The 17,845-nt window shown below is 62.4% G+C and overlaps 2 protein-coding genes across 3 annotated transcripts; both read left to right on the top strand.

Moving 5' to 3' along the window:
* Nucleotides 1–76: 76 nt before the first annotated feature.
* On the top strand, nt 77–7,752 carry YJEFN3 (YjeF N-terminal domain containing 3). Its single transcript, XM_058563891.1, is given in 7 exon segments — nt 77–200; nt 3,723–3,830; nt 5,432–5,543; nt 5,776–5,889; nt 5,970–6,120; nt 7,484–7,527; nt 7,530–7,752. Coding segments are annotated over 7 exon segments (792 nt in total). The 5' UTR covers nt 77–102; the 3' UTR covers nt 7,695–7,752.
* Nucleotides 7,753–8,315: 563 nt separating this feature from the next.
* CILP2 (cartilage intermediate layer protein 2) lies at nt 8,316–16,620 on the top strand. Of its 2 annotated transcripts, XM_058563892.1 has the most exons (8): nt 8,316–8,454; nt 9,478–9,576; nt 10,469–10,741; nt 11,252–11,407; nt 12,491–12,769; nt 13,126–13,234; nt 13,428–13,585; nt 13,825–16,620. In XM_058563892.1, exons 1-8 carry the CDS (start codon nt 8,391–8,393, stop codon nt 16,158–16,160), a joined length of 3,474 nt encoding a protein of 1,157 aa, XP_058419875.1. In that variant the 5' UTR covers nt 8,316–8,390; the 3' UTR covers nt 16,161–16,620. The 2 variants fall into 2 exon arrangements, with proteins under 2 accessions (XP_058419875.1, XP_058419876.1); XM_058563893.1 differs by lacking the exon at nt 10,469–10,741.
* The last annotated feature ends 1,225 nt before the right edge of the window (nt 16,621–17,845 follow it).

A 17,845-nucleotide genomic window follows, 5' to 3' on the forward strand; every position in this document is an offset into this window, starting at 1 on the left:
GTGCCCACTGGCCAATGGCCGCGCGCAGCGCCTTCGCAGGCGCCTTCTGATTGGCAGGCACGCAGGGTGGGCGGGAGGAGGGGGGGCTCCTTCTGCCCGGGGATGCGCTTAAAAGGCTGTGGCGGCTGTGGCCGAGCCCCGCTGCGCACCGGCTCAGATCCGGGGGAGGCGACCGAGGACAAGGAGCAGCGTTTCCTAAGGTCAGCCGGAAAGGGGACGCCGGGGAAGGGGACGCTGGAGACTGTGGCAGGGATGCGGCCCGGGGATTGGGGGACTCGATGCAGGGGCATGGCTGGGAGTGGCTATCGTGGGCAGAGGCATGGCAGGATGCGGCCCCGGGGAATCCGAGGCCCACCCTGCGTTTCGCTGAAGAGACTAAGCCTGCAGCTGCCGATGCCTCTGAAGCTGTGTTGTCAGAGAAACTGCATCCGCGGCAGGCCCGCCCCTCATGAATTATTCATCACCGATAGCCCCTCCCTCATCACCTCGCAACAGAACCTGGGCCACGTCCCCTTTCCATCTTCCCAGGGACTCTGGAGCCCCCGCCCCTCCTTCCCCATCTAGCAAGAGCTGAGCTCTTTTACTCTTGGCTCAAACGCTCACACCCCTCCTTGGTGCTCCCCCTGCCAGTAGCCGCTTGTCCAGAGAAGGAAACTGAGGCCTGGGGAGGGAAGCCACTGGCTGAGCCAGTGCTAAGGTGAGTTTTGAAAACATGGGCCACTTGCCAGTGGGCTGATGAGTTTGGGATCTGGAGCCAGCAGCTGTGTCTCCCACCTCATCCTGAGTCATTCTCCTCTGTTCTCTAAGCCCTTGTGACATGGGACCCCAAGCAGGGCTGTGGACCTCACTGTACACAGATTCATTCAACAGCCTCTCGTGCGACCACCTGCCTGCTGTCCTCTCAGTAAGGGCAGTTACTGTCCAGTGACTGGAGAATGTTCGGACTCAGCCTGGAGACCCAGCACATCCTAGGCAGGGGGAGGAGAATGGTTTAGAAGCTGGAGCTGGGACTTCACCTGGCATGGGGGATGGCAGGGCCAGTTGTGTTGGGCCTCAAATGCCAACTGAGGAATGATGGGGTGCTGTGAGATGGGTAGGAGGAGAACACTGAGCAAGGGGAGAGGAGGCAGTGAGGTTGGAGACATAATGGGGGGTGTGTAGGCATAGTGAGGAATTTGAATATTCTCTGAATACTGGGGAGCCATAAGTTGGTTTGGGATAGGAAATGATGTGATCTGGTGTTCAAGTTTTCAAAGCCCCTGCGACTCGTTTTGAGGAGTTGGGGGGTATGAAACTGCTGTAGGCAGCCAGGTGAGCAATGCTGGCAGGCTAGTGGGCAGAGGCATGAGTGTGGAGAGAAGCAGATGGAGCTGAGAGAGCAGGGAGGGTCTGGCACGGGCACCCTGGCCTCAGGGCTTCACTTCAGAAGAGCTGCCTCCCCTGCTTAGAGTCCTCCTTGCTTCCTCCCAGAAGCATTCTGGGAGTGTCAGGCCCAGTTCCCTTTGAAACCAGATCACCTCAGCCCTTCTGGGGCTGGCAGGCAAATCCTGGGGCCTGAAAGCGCCTCTCATCTGGGGGCTGAGGTTGGGAGAAGCAAGGGGCACCCTCATAACTGAGCCCCCTCCCCCAGTCTCACAACAACTCTGCCTTGTCCCCCTTCCGCACTGGCTCGAATTCCCTCCTGCCCCCACCCTCAGGCTCCTAGCCTGGACCTCCCTCTGCCCACGAGTCCCCATTATCACTCTAATGACCCAGTTAGGCAGGAAGATAATGTTCCAAGTGGCAGCTGAGGCCAAAGCTTTGGGACGGGAAGAAGAGAGGAGGAAAGGATACTCCTCCACCCTCCTCCCATCCTCCTGTGGGGGCTGCAGCCAGAGCTCTCACAAGATGAAGGTGGAAGAATGAGCCACATTTCTGAACACATGCGCCTTCTCCAATGTTCTTTCCCGGGAGCTGGGCCGGCCTGCCCAGGGGATGCTCTTCATCTGATTCCACTGTGAGCTCCTTTTCCTCACCTGGTCCTTCAGCTTCTTCCAACGTAGGCCAAAGACAAGCCCAGAGTTGAATCTGGCTTGGTTGCTGGGGTGACTCAGGGTATGTGGCCTCCCTGTCCTAAGCCTCTGTCTCCCCCATCTGCATGGGCCCCAAAGTGTCTTCCTGACCCAGTTTCTCAGTCTCACTTGCTCTGCTTCAGCCACACCAGCCTCTCTTCCGTCCCTTGACCCTGCCAAGCTCATTCCCAGCACAAGGACTTGGCCCTCACTGTTCCTGCCACCTGGATTACCTCCTACAGTGCTCTAGGCCTCCTCCTCCAGGAAGCCCCCGTGACTCCCTGTCCCACAGCAGCCCTCACTCCCCACCTCCACCCCTCCTGCTACCTGGCCTGATCACGCTGCAGAACTGGCGGGAAGGTTGTGGTCTCCTGCTCACAGAATCAAAGAAGGGAATCTCAGGATTCATCCCACCAAACCTCTGCTTCTCTGCTAACATCCCGTGGCTCTGGAGATGGATGCCAAGGGTGGAAGTCCCAGGTTTCCCACTTGCTTCCTGCATGACCCTGGGCAAGACACTTGGCTTCTCTGAGTTGTTGGGTGTTCTTCCAACTCTTCTGGGCCAGGTTCTGCGTCGTCGTCGTCGTCGTCATCATCATCATCATCGTTATTACATTCTCTAGGGTCTGCTGAGCTAGGGGTAGGTGCTTTTCCTCAGCAGGAGGAGGTCCTGCCTGGGAGAAGCTGGCATCAAGTCTTAGACCCTTCCCAGCTGCCCCAACCCCTGACTCTAGAGTGAGGAACATCTTCCCATCCTCATTGCCAGCTCTCACTCTCTGCAGCCACCAAGCCTGTGCCCCTTGGAAGTCCCCTAGGCCAGGGCCAGCTTGGTCCCGGCACTTAGAAGGTCCCAACACTTGTTTAATGCTCTGCCGTCACCACCTTAAAATTCTTAGTAATTTCTGAACAAGGGGCCCCACATTTGCATTTTGCACTGGGCCTGGAAAATTAGCCTGTCCCGCCTTCACTTTTGCAAAGGAGGAAGTGAGGCTCAGGGAGATGAAATGGACCCCAGTAACTCAGTGAGTTGGTGGCAGAGCTTCACCTCAGGCGAGTTGGCCCCGTCTCTCTGGCCACAGTTATTTTATTTCACTGCCCTTGAAGAAGGGTCACCAATGGGTCTCAAAGCTGCGGCTCCCACATCCACCCTCCTAAGTGAGCCATCAGACTCCTCTGCAACCTTCAAAACCTACTTCTCCAGGCACCTCCCGGTCCAGTCCATCCCCTCCAGCGTCCTGGAGCTCGCTCAGTGGTTTCTATTTCCTGAAATCTATCCCAGTCGCCCCCATCAAAGTCCACGCTCCATTCCCCTTCTGGGTTTCTCCGGCCTTCGGGCGTCAGAGTCCGGCTCAGTCTCCCACGCTTTGGGGCAATAGAGCCAACAGGCACCGCCACGCGCTTCTTCGACCACCAGAGGGCGCCCGCGCGTCAGGCTTTGGCTCAAATCTCCCGCTGCTTACCAGGCTTCTGTTCAAACGTGTGCGCGTGGAGTAGGCAAACTGAGGGAAGATCCGTGGCTCTGGGCTGCGGCAGCTGCACGAGGGTGGCGGGTGGCATTAGGGCCTGGCTCGGAACATTGGTGGAATATTTCTGGCTCCATCTGAGTCTGTCTCTAGGTCCTCTCTCCATCTCTGTCTGTCTCTGAGGGTCTGTCCCTGCTCTGTCCCCCAGCACCGCGGAGGCGGCCGCCCTGGAGCGGGAGCTGCTGGAGGATTATCGCTTTGGGCGGCAGCAGTTGGTCGAGTTGTGCGGCCATGCTAGTGCCGTGGCTGTGACCAAGGTACCTGACTCCTGACCCTCACCTTGACCCGAAAAATGGCCAGCCCACCACGGCCAAAGCTACCTGCACTGCCCCTCCCCGCCCTCCAGCCCCATGGCCAGGATGGGCCTGTCCTCAAGAAGGCCCTCTTTGCTTGGGGCCACCCCAGCCCATCACTCAGATGGGGAAACTGAGGCCCAGAGAGGATCATCATTGGGCCAGGCCAGGGTGTCAGTGAGTGTCAGGGCAGAGACGGGGCCCCCCAGAGGTGCGAGGCTGGGGAGCAGATACTGAGCTACTGCAGGGACCAGTCTGGGGCCCTTGAGGTACAGACATGACTGCCTGTGTCTGCCACCTTCTGAGTCTCAGGCACAGGGGACGTCAGCTCCTGCAGTCTGAGCACCCCCAAAGGACCCTGTGTCACAGGTGGGGAAAATAAGGTCGAGAGGCTGGGAGGGGCTGCGCAGGCTCCCAGGGGGTGAGAAGCAGAGCTGTGTCCCGCTCTGGGGCAAAGCCCCAGCCCTCGAGGTGCCTCCAAGAGTCTAATACTATCCAGTGCTTCAAGCCATGTTGCCAAACCATGCTGGGCCTCAGTTTCCTCCTCTGAAGAAAGAGTTATAAACTGACAGGAGTTAAACTCCAGCCTGGCCCTTGGTGACCAACTGTCCAGTTTTTGCCCTGACAGCCCTGTGTCCATCCAGGAGGCCCTTGGTCCCAGCTAGCCAGACGCTGTCACCCTCCCTGACTCGGTCGCGGGTCTTCAGCTTTGAGCCTGGTGTCTTGGGGGCACAGCCGCCCTCAGTGCAGGTCAGGACCTTGCTGAGACTTTGGGGCGGAGACTCAAAATGCGAATAACTTCCCCTCTGTGTGGTTGGAAGTTAGAACCTGGTGGGGCCCCCCCAGAGCCACCTCACGTGCCTGTCAGAGCCGTCGTCACTCCCATTTGATGGAAGGAAATTGAGGCTGGGAGAGGAGAGGGGGACGAGGCCGTGCAGAGAATCAGGGCAGGGCTGGGTCTCGAACACCAGCAGCACTCTTAACTCCTGTGCTAAAGACAGAGAGACCCACAGGCCCACAGAGACACAGAGAGTCTGAGAGATAGAGACTGACAAACAGAAAAACAGAAACGAAGACAGAGAGAGACTGGATGGAGAGGGACAGACTGAGAGAGACGAAGAGACAGGGCATGGCAGGTTGGAAAAGTACCTCCCCCCCTCCCCTGCTCCCGCCAGTTTGGGGCCTCCAGGAGGGACCGAGGCCTGGAAACATGGGCGGGGGAGGGGCAGCCACTGCGGTGGAAAAAGGTGGAAGAATGTCTGCAGTTCGGGCCGAGGATAAACAAACCGCAGTCCGGGTGCCGGGTGGTGGCAGGAGGCACGTTTTCCTGGTTGGGCTTGGCAGAACCTGAGGCAAGGACTATGCATCTCCAATGAGGTAACTGAGGCCCCAAGAGGCCCTGCCCCTCACCTAGAACCTCACCTAAGACGCCTCTCCTCTGTCCTGTCCTCTTGCCTCCAGGCCCAAGCCCCATCCCTTCCTCTACTCCGGGCCTCAGTTTCCCCACCGGAGCAAGAAGGAATTCTGAGCCCTGTGCCCTTAACTTTGCTGTGCCTCTTGCCAGGTGTTTCCCCTTGCTTGCTCTCTCTTGGAAGCAGAGGATGGTGCTGGTCCTGTGTGGCCCGGAGCAGAACGGGGCGGTGGGGCTGGTCTGTGCCTGGCACCTGCGGGTGTTTATGAGTAGCAAGGATCCCCTTGGCCTCCCAGGGTCACCCCCCACCCAGTCCCTGCAGACCTGCTTCCTCCTCTTGATAGTGTCCCAGGGGGACATTGAGGCTGGAAAGGTTACAGAATATGCCCAGTGTTTGCCCCAGGCAGGGTCTGCTGCCGAGTATCCAGGTCTGGGGGCTAAGACCCCGAGGGGAGCCTAAGAGTCCCCAGCGCTGACTCCTTCCTGCCCTTCCCCAGGACTATGAACCGACCATCTTCTACCCCACACGCTCCCTGGACCCGCTGCACCAGGGCCTGACTACGCAGTGTGAGAAGATGGACATCCCCTTCCTGTCCCATCTGCCCACGGAGGTCAGCGTTCCATGGCAACTGGGACTGGAGGTGGGGGACGGTGCCCCAAGGCCGCCACCTGACCCTGCCTGCCCTCTCAGGTCCAGCTCATCAGCAATGCCTACGGGCTGGTGGTGGATGCCGTGGTGGGCCCTGACGTGGAGCCGGGCGAGGTCGGGGTCCCCTGCACGTGTGCGCTGGCCACACTCAAGCTGCTGTCCATCCCCCTCGTGAGCCTGGACATTCCCTCAGGCATGCCAGGCGGAGGGGGCACATCGGGGCCTGGGGGGCTTGTGTGGGGGCCCCTGTACCCTAGCTTCTGGTAGCCCTGGCCTGTCTGCCCATTCGGAGCCTCAGTGGCCCCAGTGTAGATGGATCGTGCACTCTGGGTGAGGCTGAGGGTCACATCCATCCCTCAGATGAGGAAGACCGAGGCTGCTGCCCAGGTGACCCCGAGTCCCCTCCCCCCACACCCAGCCCAGCGTGCCCGCTGCCCACCCTGGCCCAGTTGCCTGGGCAGACGTGAGCTCACTTGGCAAAGGCCTTGCCTGTTCTGGCCGCCACCCCACGCCTGTTGGAGCCATTAGGCAATGGGCAGATGGAACAAACAGCCGCTGGCCAGCCAGACCCTCCACGGGGGTGGCTGGACTCGGGGATGTCCCCTGGCTTGCAAGACCCCAGGGCTGTCCCAGTAGGGTGCTACAGAGCAGGGGGGTTGGCTGTGGGGAGATGGGCTCTCTGGTCTGAGGGTGGAGGCTAGGGTAACAGAAGGAAGGATTATAGTTGGAGGGTGGAGGCTTTTAGTTAGTGGCCCCAGACTCCAGTCAGAGGCAGAACAGAAGGCAAGGACCCTGGTCTGAAGGAGGAGGCTCATTTGAGAGGTGGTAGAGGCTACGGCCCAATGGAGGGGGGTGGTCCTGCCAAGTCAAACGGCAAGATCTAGTCTGAGGGTGAAGGCAGGGATGTCAGGTCAGAAGGAAGAGTCTCTAGGCAGAGAGAGGAGGATGGACAGATGCTGAAATTGGCTGGGGAGGGGGCACGTCCTGTCAGAGGCAAGAACCTGGGGCAAGGAGACAGGTCTGATGGGGGAGGCTTGCCTGAGGATGGAGGCAAGTCTGTCCTCTGAGTGGAGAGTGGGGATCTGGTCAGGCGGGGCAGGCTGGCTGAGAAGTCTGGGTGGGAAGAGGTGCTAGTCTAAGCGGGGAAGCTCAGGATTGGTAGGGAAGGAGGTATGGGGACAGGCTGCCGAGTCAGAAGGCAGAGGCGTGGGTCTGACTGGGAAAGGGCAGCAGGTGGAAATGATGTAATCTGAAGGCAGAGGCTGAGTCAGATGGAGGAGGAAGATTGGGCAGCAGGATGGGAGCACGGTAAGAAACGCACGAGGGTAGAGGCTGTGGTCAGAGGGAGAAGCAAACGCCTTCCAAGTAGGGAGAGAGACTGGTCTGAGGGCAGAGGCTCAGTTCTACGGGGAGGCAGGTCTGACCAAGACTCCCATTCAGAAAGCAGAGGCTGGTCTGACGGGGGAAAGGGAAGTGGGTGGTGGGGCGGCAGGACTCTCCTCTGAGGGTGAGCCACTCTCCCAGCTCTCCATCCCCCTCCCGCCCTCCTCCCTCAGGCTGGGACTCGGAGACCGGCGGCGACGCGGAGGACGGGCTGCGGCCCTGCCCGACGTGCTGGTGTCGCTGGCGGCGCCCAAGCGCTGCGCCGGCCGCTTCTCCGGGCGCCACCACTTCGTGGCCGGCAGGTTCGTGCCCGACGACGTGCGCCGCAAGTTCGCGCTGCGCCTGCCGAGCTACACTGGCACCGACTGCGTGGTGGCGCTGTGAGCGCCCCCCGCGCCCACGCGGCCGGACCCCGGCCAATAAACAGACGTCCCGCTGCCACCTCGCCTCCGCCTCCTCTGTGCACCGAGCTCGGGCGGGGTGCGCAAACCCGGGGGGGACTTCTCACTGGCTCCTGGCGGCCCAAAGTGGGAGGGCAGGAGGGTAGACATAGGGTGGGACTTCCCGCTGGCCTCCGAGAAAACTGGAGCCAGAAAAGTGGAGGGTAGATTCAGAGTGGGACTTCCAGCCTGCTGGAGTAGGGGGTGGTGTAAAGCCACCTGGATCGAAGTTAGACTCGACGGAGGACTTAGAGTCGCCTAAAGAGCAGCCTAAAGCAGGAGGGCTGGGGCAGCTTCAGGCTCGATTCCAAGAGGCACTTCCCGCAGGCAGCTTGGAACCCAACGTGGAGAATGGAGGGTGGGCTGAAGGAGGGACTTCCAGCAGGCGACGGGGAACGCAGGCCAGCCCGAGGGCGGAGGCACAGACGGACGCACGAGAGGGGCGACCCAGAGAGGTTGCTCGCGCATCAAAGTCACCCAGGGCAGAAGAGGGTCGCTTGGACGGGGCGGGGCCTGGACGGGGCGGGGCCTGCGGTCGCGTCCGCCCCCACCCTCAGCCCCAGCGGCCGCCAGACCTCCGGGAGTCCGACCCGAGCTCGCCGCAGAGCCTAGACCCTTCCTCGGACGCTTGGATCCGGCCATGGCGTCACTGCCACCACTACTCTGCCTCTTTGTCGCCGCCGCGCACCTGGCGGGGGCCCGAGGTGAGGCGCTCCCAGCCCCCAGCCCCCAGCCCAGCCCCCTAGGCGCCCGGCCGTCTGGCAGCGGGCCTGGGATGCAGCCGCGCCTGGAGAGACAGCCGAGGGACCTTCCCCAGGCCTGGGTCCCCTTCGCCAGCCTGGGGTGGAGGGAGGAGGCGATGGGGAGACAGAGCCCTGGGACCAACTAGGGCGGGGAGGGGACCTTCTCTGCTCTCTGCTCTCCTTGAAGAGACGGGAGGGGTACCCGGAGTGTGGATCTGAACTTCAGGTTTCTCTGGGTTTCCAGGGGCCGCGGGGCGCCCGTCTCAGCCCCAGCGTTTGGACCCCGAAGCACCCGGTCCTGGCCCCAGGATGATGGGGTCAGAGCCGTCCCCTCTCACTCCCCCCTCCCAACTCCTCCCCTCTTCCACACACACACCACTCAGAAAAGAAATTCCCGTTTCTGGAACACTCAGGGCCGGAGCGGGGGAACTGGGCCCATTTCTCAGATGAGGAGACTGAGGCTCTGAGAGGGAAGGGACTTGTCTGAGGTCATTGCCCAGTCTGGCTATCTCAGATAACATGAGGCCAGAGAAGCCAGGCTAGATTCCAAGGCCTTCCCACTGGCAGCTTGGATGGAAGGTAGACTGAGGGAGCGAATTCCAGAGGCAAATGGATGAAGCGGAATGCAGCTCAACCTGAGGGCAGAGGCACAGCCCACGGAACTCATGACCACCGAACACACCCAGGGGAGAAGTGGGTCTGGGGGAGCAGATGGACACAGACTTCCCCAGCCCATGGAGTTGGGGCTGGGTCAGAGGGAGGGGTGGGGCTGTGGGAGACTGGGGTGGAGGGTCATGGGGAGCCTTCCTGGAGGAGGGGGTGCTGCAGTCCTTGGGATCAGCCAGAGCTGGGTTCTGGCTTCTCAGAGCCTCAGTTTTCTCCTCTGCGAGATGGGGATGATCGTGGCAGCACCTTGCATAAAAAGAGCTCACAGTGGTCTCCATCAGCGCTTGGCCTTCCCCTCACTCCTCACCCCTTCCACAGGCACCATCCCCAATGAGGAGCCCACAGCAATTGCATGGGCCTTTGAGGGTCCACCGTTGCGCCCTAGCCAGCCATCACCAGCCCTGGAGGACTGGGAAGGTGAGTCAGCCTGGGTCCAAGTCCTGGCTCTGCTGTGGACTTGCTGTGTGAGCTCTGGCTGGTGGGGTCACGTGAGGAGGGGACACAAGCTGGGTGAAGAGCCGGAGTCCCTGGACATGGCAGCCCCTGGAATGGTGCCCCAAGAGGTCTAAGTTTTAGGAGCAGGGAGGTGAGAGTCCAGGCTGTTTGTCAAGGAGGAAAAAGAGGTGGGGGTGGGGGTGGGGGGATGGGACAACCTGCCCACATCAGTCAGAGAAGCAGGAGTTCTGGAACCTAGGGTCTCTAGTTTCTGGGCCAGGAAAGTTGCTCTTGAGTCAGGAAAGGAATGAGCACTCCCTGGGGAATGGATGGAAGCAGGAGCTGACCTGTGGGAGGCCAGCCCCTTCCTGCCTGTGGCTTCTGTGAAACAGAGGCTGCCTGGTGGGTTCAGTGGGCAGTGAGCAAGGTCCCAGCTAGCGCTAACGGGGGGGCGGGGGGGGCTGCCAGGCAGCAGAAAGTCATAGCTAGGGCTGGTCTCAGGCTCCTCCTGCTGCTTTTATATCTCCTCACACCTCAGGGGTTCTGAATTCTGAGGGCGGGGGCGAGATCTCAGCGTGCACTGATGGGCAAGCTCAGGCATTGGGCGGAACCAGGGCTGATGCAAGGGGCGGCCAACGTCCTGTGACCACTTTACAGCTCCTTCTGCCCTAGAGGGTTCTGGATCTGGGAGGGGTCGTGGGCGGGCTGGGCTATCCCGTGCTCCTGGAGGGTGAGGAGGATCCGGCTTAGACAGCAGGTAAGGAAGGCCCTTACCACGCAAAACAGAGTGGACAGGCCACGGCCCGGGCCCCTGCATGCACTGATGGGGCCCGACAGGCTGTGGCCGGGGTCCCAGCGCGTGCGGTGCCCGCAGAGGCCAGCGAGTGGACGTCCTGGTTCAACGTGGACCACCCGGGCGGCGACGGAGACTTCGAGAGCCTGGCTGCCATTCGCTTCTATTACGGTCCGGCGCGCGTGTGTCCCCAGCCGTTAGCGCTGGAGGCGCGCACCACCGACTGGGCCCTGCCGTCTGCCGTCGGCGAGCGCGTGCACTTGAACCCCACGCGCGGTTTCTGGTGTCTCAACCGCGAGCAGCCGCGCGGCCGCCGCTGCTCCAACTACCACGTGCGCTTCCGCTGCCCGCTCGGTGAGGGCGGGGACCAGGAGGGGCGGGGCCTTGATGGTGGGCGGGGCTACGGAGGGGCGGGGCCGATATAAGTGATACTGGGGAGCGGGCAGGACCGGATTGGGGCGGGGCCTTAGAAGGGAAGGGCTGGGAAAAACCGAGTCCCAGCTGCGGGCAGGGAGAGGTCCTCAGGAGCGCTTCTCCCTGTCACTGCCCTCAGTTGCTCATCTGTAACAGTTCCGTTTTGTGGGAGCGTGTTTTGAGCCCCAAATATGTGCGGGGCGCAGGGAGAACACCAGGGCTAACCTCGGGAGCTTATCTGGGGGGCGGGGCGGGACCGCAACTGCACCTTCGACAGGTGCGCCTGGGGGAGCACCGATGGAGGCAGTGGGCAAGACTTCTCTCTGAAGTACCTGCCTCAGAGGCCCGTGGCGGGGCGTCCTCCAGTCCTGCATTGTCACCAGATTTCCAGGAGGCGCAGTCCCTGGAGTGGGCGGCCGCCTGACCCTCCTCTCCCTGCCCTCCTCGCAGAGGCCGCGTGGGGCTCGTGGGGCCCGTGGGGCCCCTGTTCAGGGAGCTGCGGGCCAGGCCGTCGTCTGCGCCGCCGCCGCTGCCCAAGCCCCGCTGGGGATGCGTGTCCCGGGCGTCCCCTGGAGGCACGGAAGTGTGTGCGGTCTCCGTGCCCAGGTAGGAGGGGCGGAGCCTGGAGGAGAGGGTTGGGTAGAGGCGGGGCCAGGATGTGGAGGGGAGGGGCCTGTTGAGAGACGTACCTAGAGGGGAAGGGCTAGTTGAGGTGGAGCCTGATGGGGCGGGGCTTGGAGGGACGAGGTGGAGCTTGGGTACAAGGGCGGGGCCTGGAGGGCCCGAACTTGGTCCACAAGGAGACCCGCCCTTCCTTCCCTTCTGGGCCCTGGAGGAGTACTGGTGAGCAAGTACATCTGGACGGGTGGACGCCACGGGGGTTGTGTCCAGGCATGGGCAGATCTGAGAGGGTGCTCCCTCTGTGTACGCGGCCGAGTATGTGGATGGCCCGGTGGACGTGGACACACACAGAAGACGGCTCACACTCTTGGGGTGCACACACGCGTGGCATTCACAGCCCCGCCTGTCCCCCACGCCCACGCGGACACGCGTTCACACCCTGGCAGACACGATGCCCAGGCCCTCCCAGGGCCAGACACCAGGCCAGCCAGGAGGCAACTGGAAATTCCGATCCGGCCTGGGCTCCACAAACACAGTCTGGAGACTGGGCCGGCAGAGCCGGCGGCAGGGTGGGGGAGCACAGTAGCCAATGGGGTGGTGGGGTCCCCACCCTGCCCAGCCTGGCTCTGCCCTCCCGGCGCCTCTCTCCTGAAGTTTCCAGTGGAATTTTCCATTTTATGGAGAAACCGCGGGATTGGGAGGGGAGGGAGATGTTCTGGGCCCAAGACCCAGTCCCCCGCTGGGCCCCCAGCCCCTGTCTGGACATTTTCTCGCATCCTGGGAGGAGTCTCTCTGCCTTGAGAGAGTCACTTCTCCTGTTCCCTCCTCCAGATCATCTTCCTCACTGCTCTGGACCCCAGGTTCCTCCCCTTAGCCCAGCCCTGAGCACTCAGCCTCACGTCCCCCCCTCATACTAGGGGCTGCTCCAAGCCGGGTCATGCTGAGGCCTCTGAGGGGCACAAGATGGGGGGGTGTCTAGGTACTGTTGCTGAGTGACTGACAAAGTGGAAAGCCCTCCCCAGGAGGGGGTGAAGAGGCTCCTCTGTCTCCCTGTATCTCTCCTCCCAGGGTGTAGTCCCAAAACCTGCGGGTGTCCTGACCACATCCTCCTGGGCTTGGTAGTCACCCCATCTGGCCGACCACTGCCAGGAGCCAGGGTCTCCCTGCGAGACTGGCCTGGCACCATGACCACCAGTGATGCCCATGGAACCTTCCAGATGCCTGGAGTCTGTGCCAGCAGCCAGGCCAACATCAGTGCCCAAATGGACGGCTTCTCTGCAGGCATGGCCCAGGCCCAAGCCAATGGCTCCATATCCGCTCTGGTCACTGTCGTCCTTAATAAGTTGGGTAAGAGCCTCATGACAAGGAGGTTGAGGGGGCTGAGGAACTGGGGAGGAAATTCTGGGTGACACCAATCACTTGGGATAATGTGATGCAAAATGAGGTCACAAGGGAAAGAAATAAGATGTGACAGTCATTGGAGAAGACGCAAGGTGAGACATGGAGTTGCAGAGGGAAGCATTAAGGTGAGGCACTGTCTGGAGCAGATGTGCCGTGAACTTGAAGGGCGGAGGATCATCAGAAAAGGCGTAGGTGAAATAGGTCATCCCTGGAAGAAAAAGGATGGGCCTTGCTCTTGGGAAGAGTCATTGGGAGAAGCTCGGATGGGACAAGGCCCTGACCTTTGCCGCCTTTATCCCCAGAGAAGCCCTACCTAGTGAAGCACCCTGAGTCCCGTGTTCGAGAGGCTGGCCAGAATGTGACCTTCTGCTGCAAAGCCTCGGGCACCCCCATGCCCAAGAAATACTTCTGGTGAGCACCCCGCCCCATGCTCGAGGGCCTTGCGCCCCGCTCTGGGGTTGGATGGGGTCCCTGTGATATGCGGTGCGGCAGAGACCCGGAGGGAGCTGCTCTGCAAACTCGCTGGGCTGCCTGTGGGGTGGGGGTGGATGCAGCCCCTCCCCTGTGCCAAGGGTACCCATGGTGTTGCTCCCCCACTACCCAGGTTCCACAATGGGACCTTGCTGGACAGGCGAACACACAGGTACGGGGCCCATCTGGAGCTGCGGGGGCTGCGCCCAGACCAGGCAGGCACCTACCACTGCAAAGCGTGGAATGACGCGGGCGCTGTGCGCTCGGGCACTGCCCGGCTCACTGTGCTTGGTGAGCATCCTCAGCCCCCAACCCTGAGCAAGCCCTGACACTGAACTAACTACTGACTTCAGCCAAAACTCAACCCCAAAGGAGCCCCAACTTCAGTCTGATCTCTGACCTCACTGAGTCTGATCCAAGGCCCCCACTGAGCCCCTGGGTTGAACTCTTGACCCCAGTCCAGGCACCCAACCTTGGCCTCAATGGAGGTCTCCTCCTTATGCTGATCTGGCTAATTTCTTGCTCCCCAGCCCCAGGCCAGCCAGCCTGCGACCCCCTGCCTCGTGAGCACCTGATTAAACTCCCAGAGGACTGCAGTCAGCTGGGCAGCGGCCCTGCCTACCTGGACGTGGGCCTCTGCCCCTATACCCTCTGCCCCAGCCCCGCAGGCTCAAGCCACCGATGTGGGGATGCCGGTTCCCGCTGCTGCTCCGTGCGCCGCCTGGAGAGCAAGGAGATCCGATGCTCCAGCTATGTCCTCCCTGTCAAGGTGGTAGCTGAGTGTGGCTGCCAGAAATGTCTGCCCCCTCGGGGGCTGGTCCGGGGACGTGTGGTGGCCGCTGACTCTGGGGAGCCCCTGCACTTTGCGAGAATCCTGCTGGGCCAAGAGCCCATCGGATTCACGTCTTACCAGGGTGACTTCACCATCGAGGTGCCGCCTTCCACCCAGCGGCTGCTGGTGACTTTCATGGACCCCAGCGGCGAGTTCATGGACACTGTGAGGGTCCTGCCTTTTGATCCTCGAGGTGCGGGTGTGTACCACGAGGTCAAGGCCATGCGAAAGAAAGCCCCAGTCATCTTAGATGCCAGCCAGAGCAACACGATCTCACTCGGGGAGCTGGAAGACCAGGCCCCCTTGGGCGAGCTGGTCCTCCCGCCGGGAGCCTTCCGCAGAGCCAACGGTGAACCCTACTCGGGGGCTGTGGAGGCCCGGGTGACGTTCGTGGACCCCCGAGATCTCACCGCCGCCACCGCCGCCCCCAGCGACCTGCGCTTCGTGGACAGCGACGGCGAGTTGGCCCCGCTCCGCACCTACGGCATGTTCTCAGTGGACCTCCGTGCCCCCGGCTCTGCGGAGCAGCTGCAGGCGGGGCCCGTGGCCGTGCGCGTGGCCGCCAGCCAGATCCGCATGGCAGGCCACGTGGAGGCCCTCAAGCTGTGGTCGCTGAACCCCGACACCGGCTTGTGGGAGGAGGAGAGCGGCTTCCAGCGCCAGGGGTCAGCGGCCACTCGGGTCCGCCGGGAGGAGCGAGTCTTCCTGGTGGGCAACGTGGAGATCCGGGAGCGGCGGCTGTTCAACCTGGACGTGCCGGAGCGCCGCCGCTGCTTCGTGAAGGTGCGCGCCTACGCCAACGACAAGTTCACCCCCAACGAGCAGGTGGAGGGCGTGGTGGTCACGCTGGTCAACCTGGAGCCCGCCCCCGGCTTCTCCGCCAACCCCCGCGCCTGGGGCCGCTTCGACAGCGCCGTCACCGGCCCCAACGGCGCCTGCCTCCCCGCCTTCTGCGACGCCGACCGGCCCGACGCCTACACGGCCCTCGTCACGGCCAGCCTGGGCGGGGAGGAGCTGGAGCCGGCGCCCTCCCGACCCCGCCCGCTCCCGGCCACCGTGGGCGTTGCCCAGCCCTACCTGGACAGGCTGGGTTACCGCCGCACCGACCACGACGACCCCGCCCTCAAACGCAACGGCTTCCGCATCAACCTGGCCAAACCCAGGCCTGGCGACCCCGCCGAGGCCAATGGCCCCGTGTACCCGTGGCGCAGCTTTCGGGAGTGCCAGGAGGCCCCGGTGACCGCCAGCCACTTCCGCTTCGCGCGCGTGGAGGTGGACAAATACGAGTACAATGTGGTCCCATTTCGCGAGGATGCTCCAGCCTCCTGGAGCGGAGATCTCCTGGCCTGGTGGCCCAACCCACAGGAGTTCCGGGCCTGCTTCCTCAAGGTGAAGATCCAGGGCCCCCAGGAGTACATGGTTCGTTCCCACAATGCAGGGGGCAGCCACCCGCGCACCCAGGGCCAGCTCTACGGGCTTCGGGATGTCCGCAGCGTCCGGGACCCGGAGCGCCCTAGCACATCAGCTGCCTGCGTGGAGTTCAAGTGCAGCGGCATGCTGTTCGACCAGCGACAGGTGGACAGAACGCTAGTGACCATCATGCCCCAGGGCAGCTGCCGTCGAGTGGCCATCAACGGGCTCCTGCAGGATTACTTGGCCCGGCACCCCCCGCCAGCGCCGGCTGATGACCCCACTGCCTTTGCCATGCTGGCCCCGCTGGACCCTCTTGGTCACAACTACGGTGTCTACACGGTCACTGACCAGAGCCCAAGGCTGGCCAAGGAGATCGCCATCGGCCGCTGCTTTGATGGCTCCTCCGACGGCTTCTCGAGGGAGATGAAGGCTGACGCTGGCACCGCCGTCACCTTCCACTGCCAGGAGCCGCTGGCTGGCCGGCCCAGCCTCTTCCAGAGGCTGCTAGAGTCCCCGGCGGTAGCACTTGGTGACATCCGCAGGGAGATGGGCGAGGTGTCCCGGGCACAAGCCCGAGGCACGGGTCCCTTGCGCACCCGCCGTGGCAGGGCCCGGCAGTGACCTGGGCCCCAGCCTCACTCCTATGCCTTGCTCTGGAGTGCTCTGTCCCCAGAAGTCTTAGCCCCTTCTCCAGACGCTCCCTTCCCAGGTTTCTGGACCCTCCTGCCCCCCTGCCCAGAATTCAGAGTCAAGTCTGATGGTGGAAACGCCAGGCAGCTTATTGTTGCTGTATGACATGCAATGGAGTTCGCCCTGACTGTGGGAGCCAGTGACCTGGGAGGCCATTGGACAGGCGTCTGGCTGAGGCCCAGAGGGAATCGCTCCCAGCTCACCTGCCGGCTCTGATTGCATGTGTCTTTCGACCCCGATTTCAGATCTTCTGCCCCTTGCGATTTCTGAACTTTGGCCTGAGCTCCCTCTGCGTGTCACTGAGCTGGGTTCTTTATTGGGTCCTCTGCCCCAAGCTTTGTTCTTGGGGTTATTTATTGAAACAGCCTGTGGGGCTGGTCATGGGGGTGAGTGGGGGGGTCTGGGCCCAGTGAAGGTCTGGGGCAGGGGCTTCTTGGCTCTGGGGCTGGGGAGGCACGATTCTCACATGTTTGGTGCTTGGAGACCCCCCCAGGGGGGTCGGGGCAGGGAGCCAATTAAAGATGCTTCATTTCCAACTCATGGTGTCAGTCTTGGGGAGCAAAGGATGGAGGCAGGGTTCCCAGACCTCGACGCACTGTGGCAGGCGGAAACAGGCCCGAAGCACACACAGACATGAGTGTGCAAGCAGCTCAGGGGCCCCCATGAGGTCCTACATGCGCTTCGGGCAGGCGTGTGGGCCCCCACCGATGCACGCAGAGGTGTGTCTCTGACATGTGTGTGCAGAGCCAACTCCTGAGCAGCCCGAGCCGGTGCAGCTCTAACTGCTGAACACGGTAGCAGCTGCAGCCCTGGGCTTCTCCTTGCCTGGTTGTGGCCAGAGGCTCCCACCTGGTTGCGTGCCCAGGGACTGCAGTGGGCAGGGAGGGGCCCCAGCGGGAGTGCATGTCCCGGTGGCAGGAATCAGGCCGCCCTGGACTTCCTTAGCCGGGGCCACAGCTGCCCCGCCCTGGGCTCCACTCGGCTAAGGCCTGGCCACACCTTGGCCACGTGGTGACTGGGCTGCCCAAGGACCATCCTGGGCCCTCTGACCTTGCCGGGACTCTCAGTCTGGAGGCAGCAGAACCATTGCTAGCTCGTACTCTGTGTTCGAGCAGCCAGGCGAGTCCTCCTGGCACCCCATTGGGCAGGCGCTGTTCCAACCACACTTGCATTTTACAGACAGAGAAACTGAGGCCCTAAAAAGAGAGGCGAGGGGCTGCCTGGGCGCTGGAGTGAATCCCAGTAGGAGCGGGGGCTTCCTGGATGACCCAGCAGCCCCCTTGAGCACATGTGTGAGACTCCCAGGGCCTGGAGACGCTGGCCCCGGAAGGCACCGATGTGGCATTGCTGGGAGCCTGGGACGGGAGGTACTATGCCTGGCTGATCGCCCCTGGGAAGGGGTGATGGCAGGGAGTGGGGGTGCAGAGTGTTCCCTTAGCCCACCCACCCATTCACCTCCTTCTCCATCACCTACCTGTCCACTGACCCACCTGCCCGCCCCCACCTCCCCTCATCCGTGCCACTGTCTGTCTGTCCAGCATTTAGAGGTGTCAGCTCTGTGCCAACCCCAGAGGCCCAGAGAGGGACCAGGCTTTCCCATACAGACCCCAGCACAA

The sequence above is a fragment of the Diceros bicornis genome, chromosome 20 (genome assembly GCF_020826845.1).
Source record: "Diceros bicornis minor isolate mBicDic1 chromosome 20, mDicBic1.mat.cur, whole genome shotgun sequence".
Lineage (NCBI taxonomy): Eukaryota > Metazoa > Chordata > Mammalia > Perissodactyla > Rhinocerotidae > Diceros > Diceros bicornis.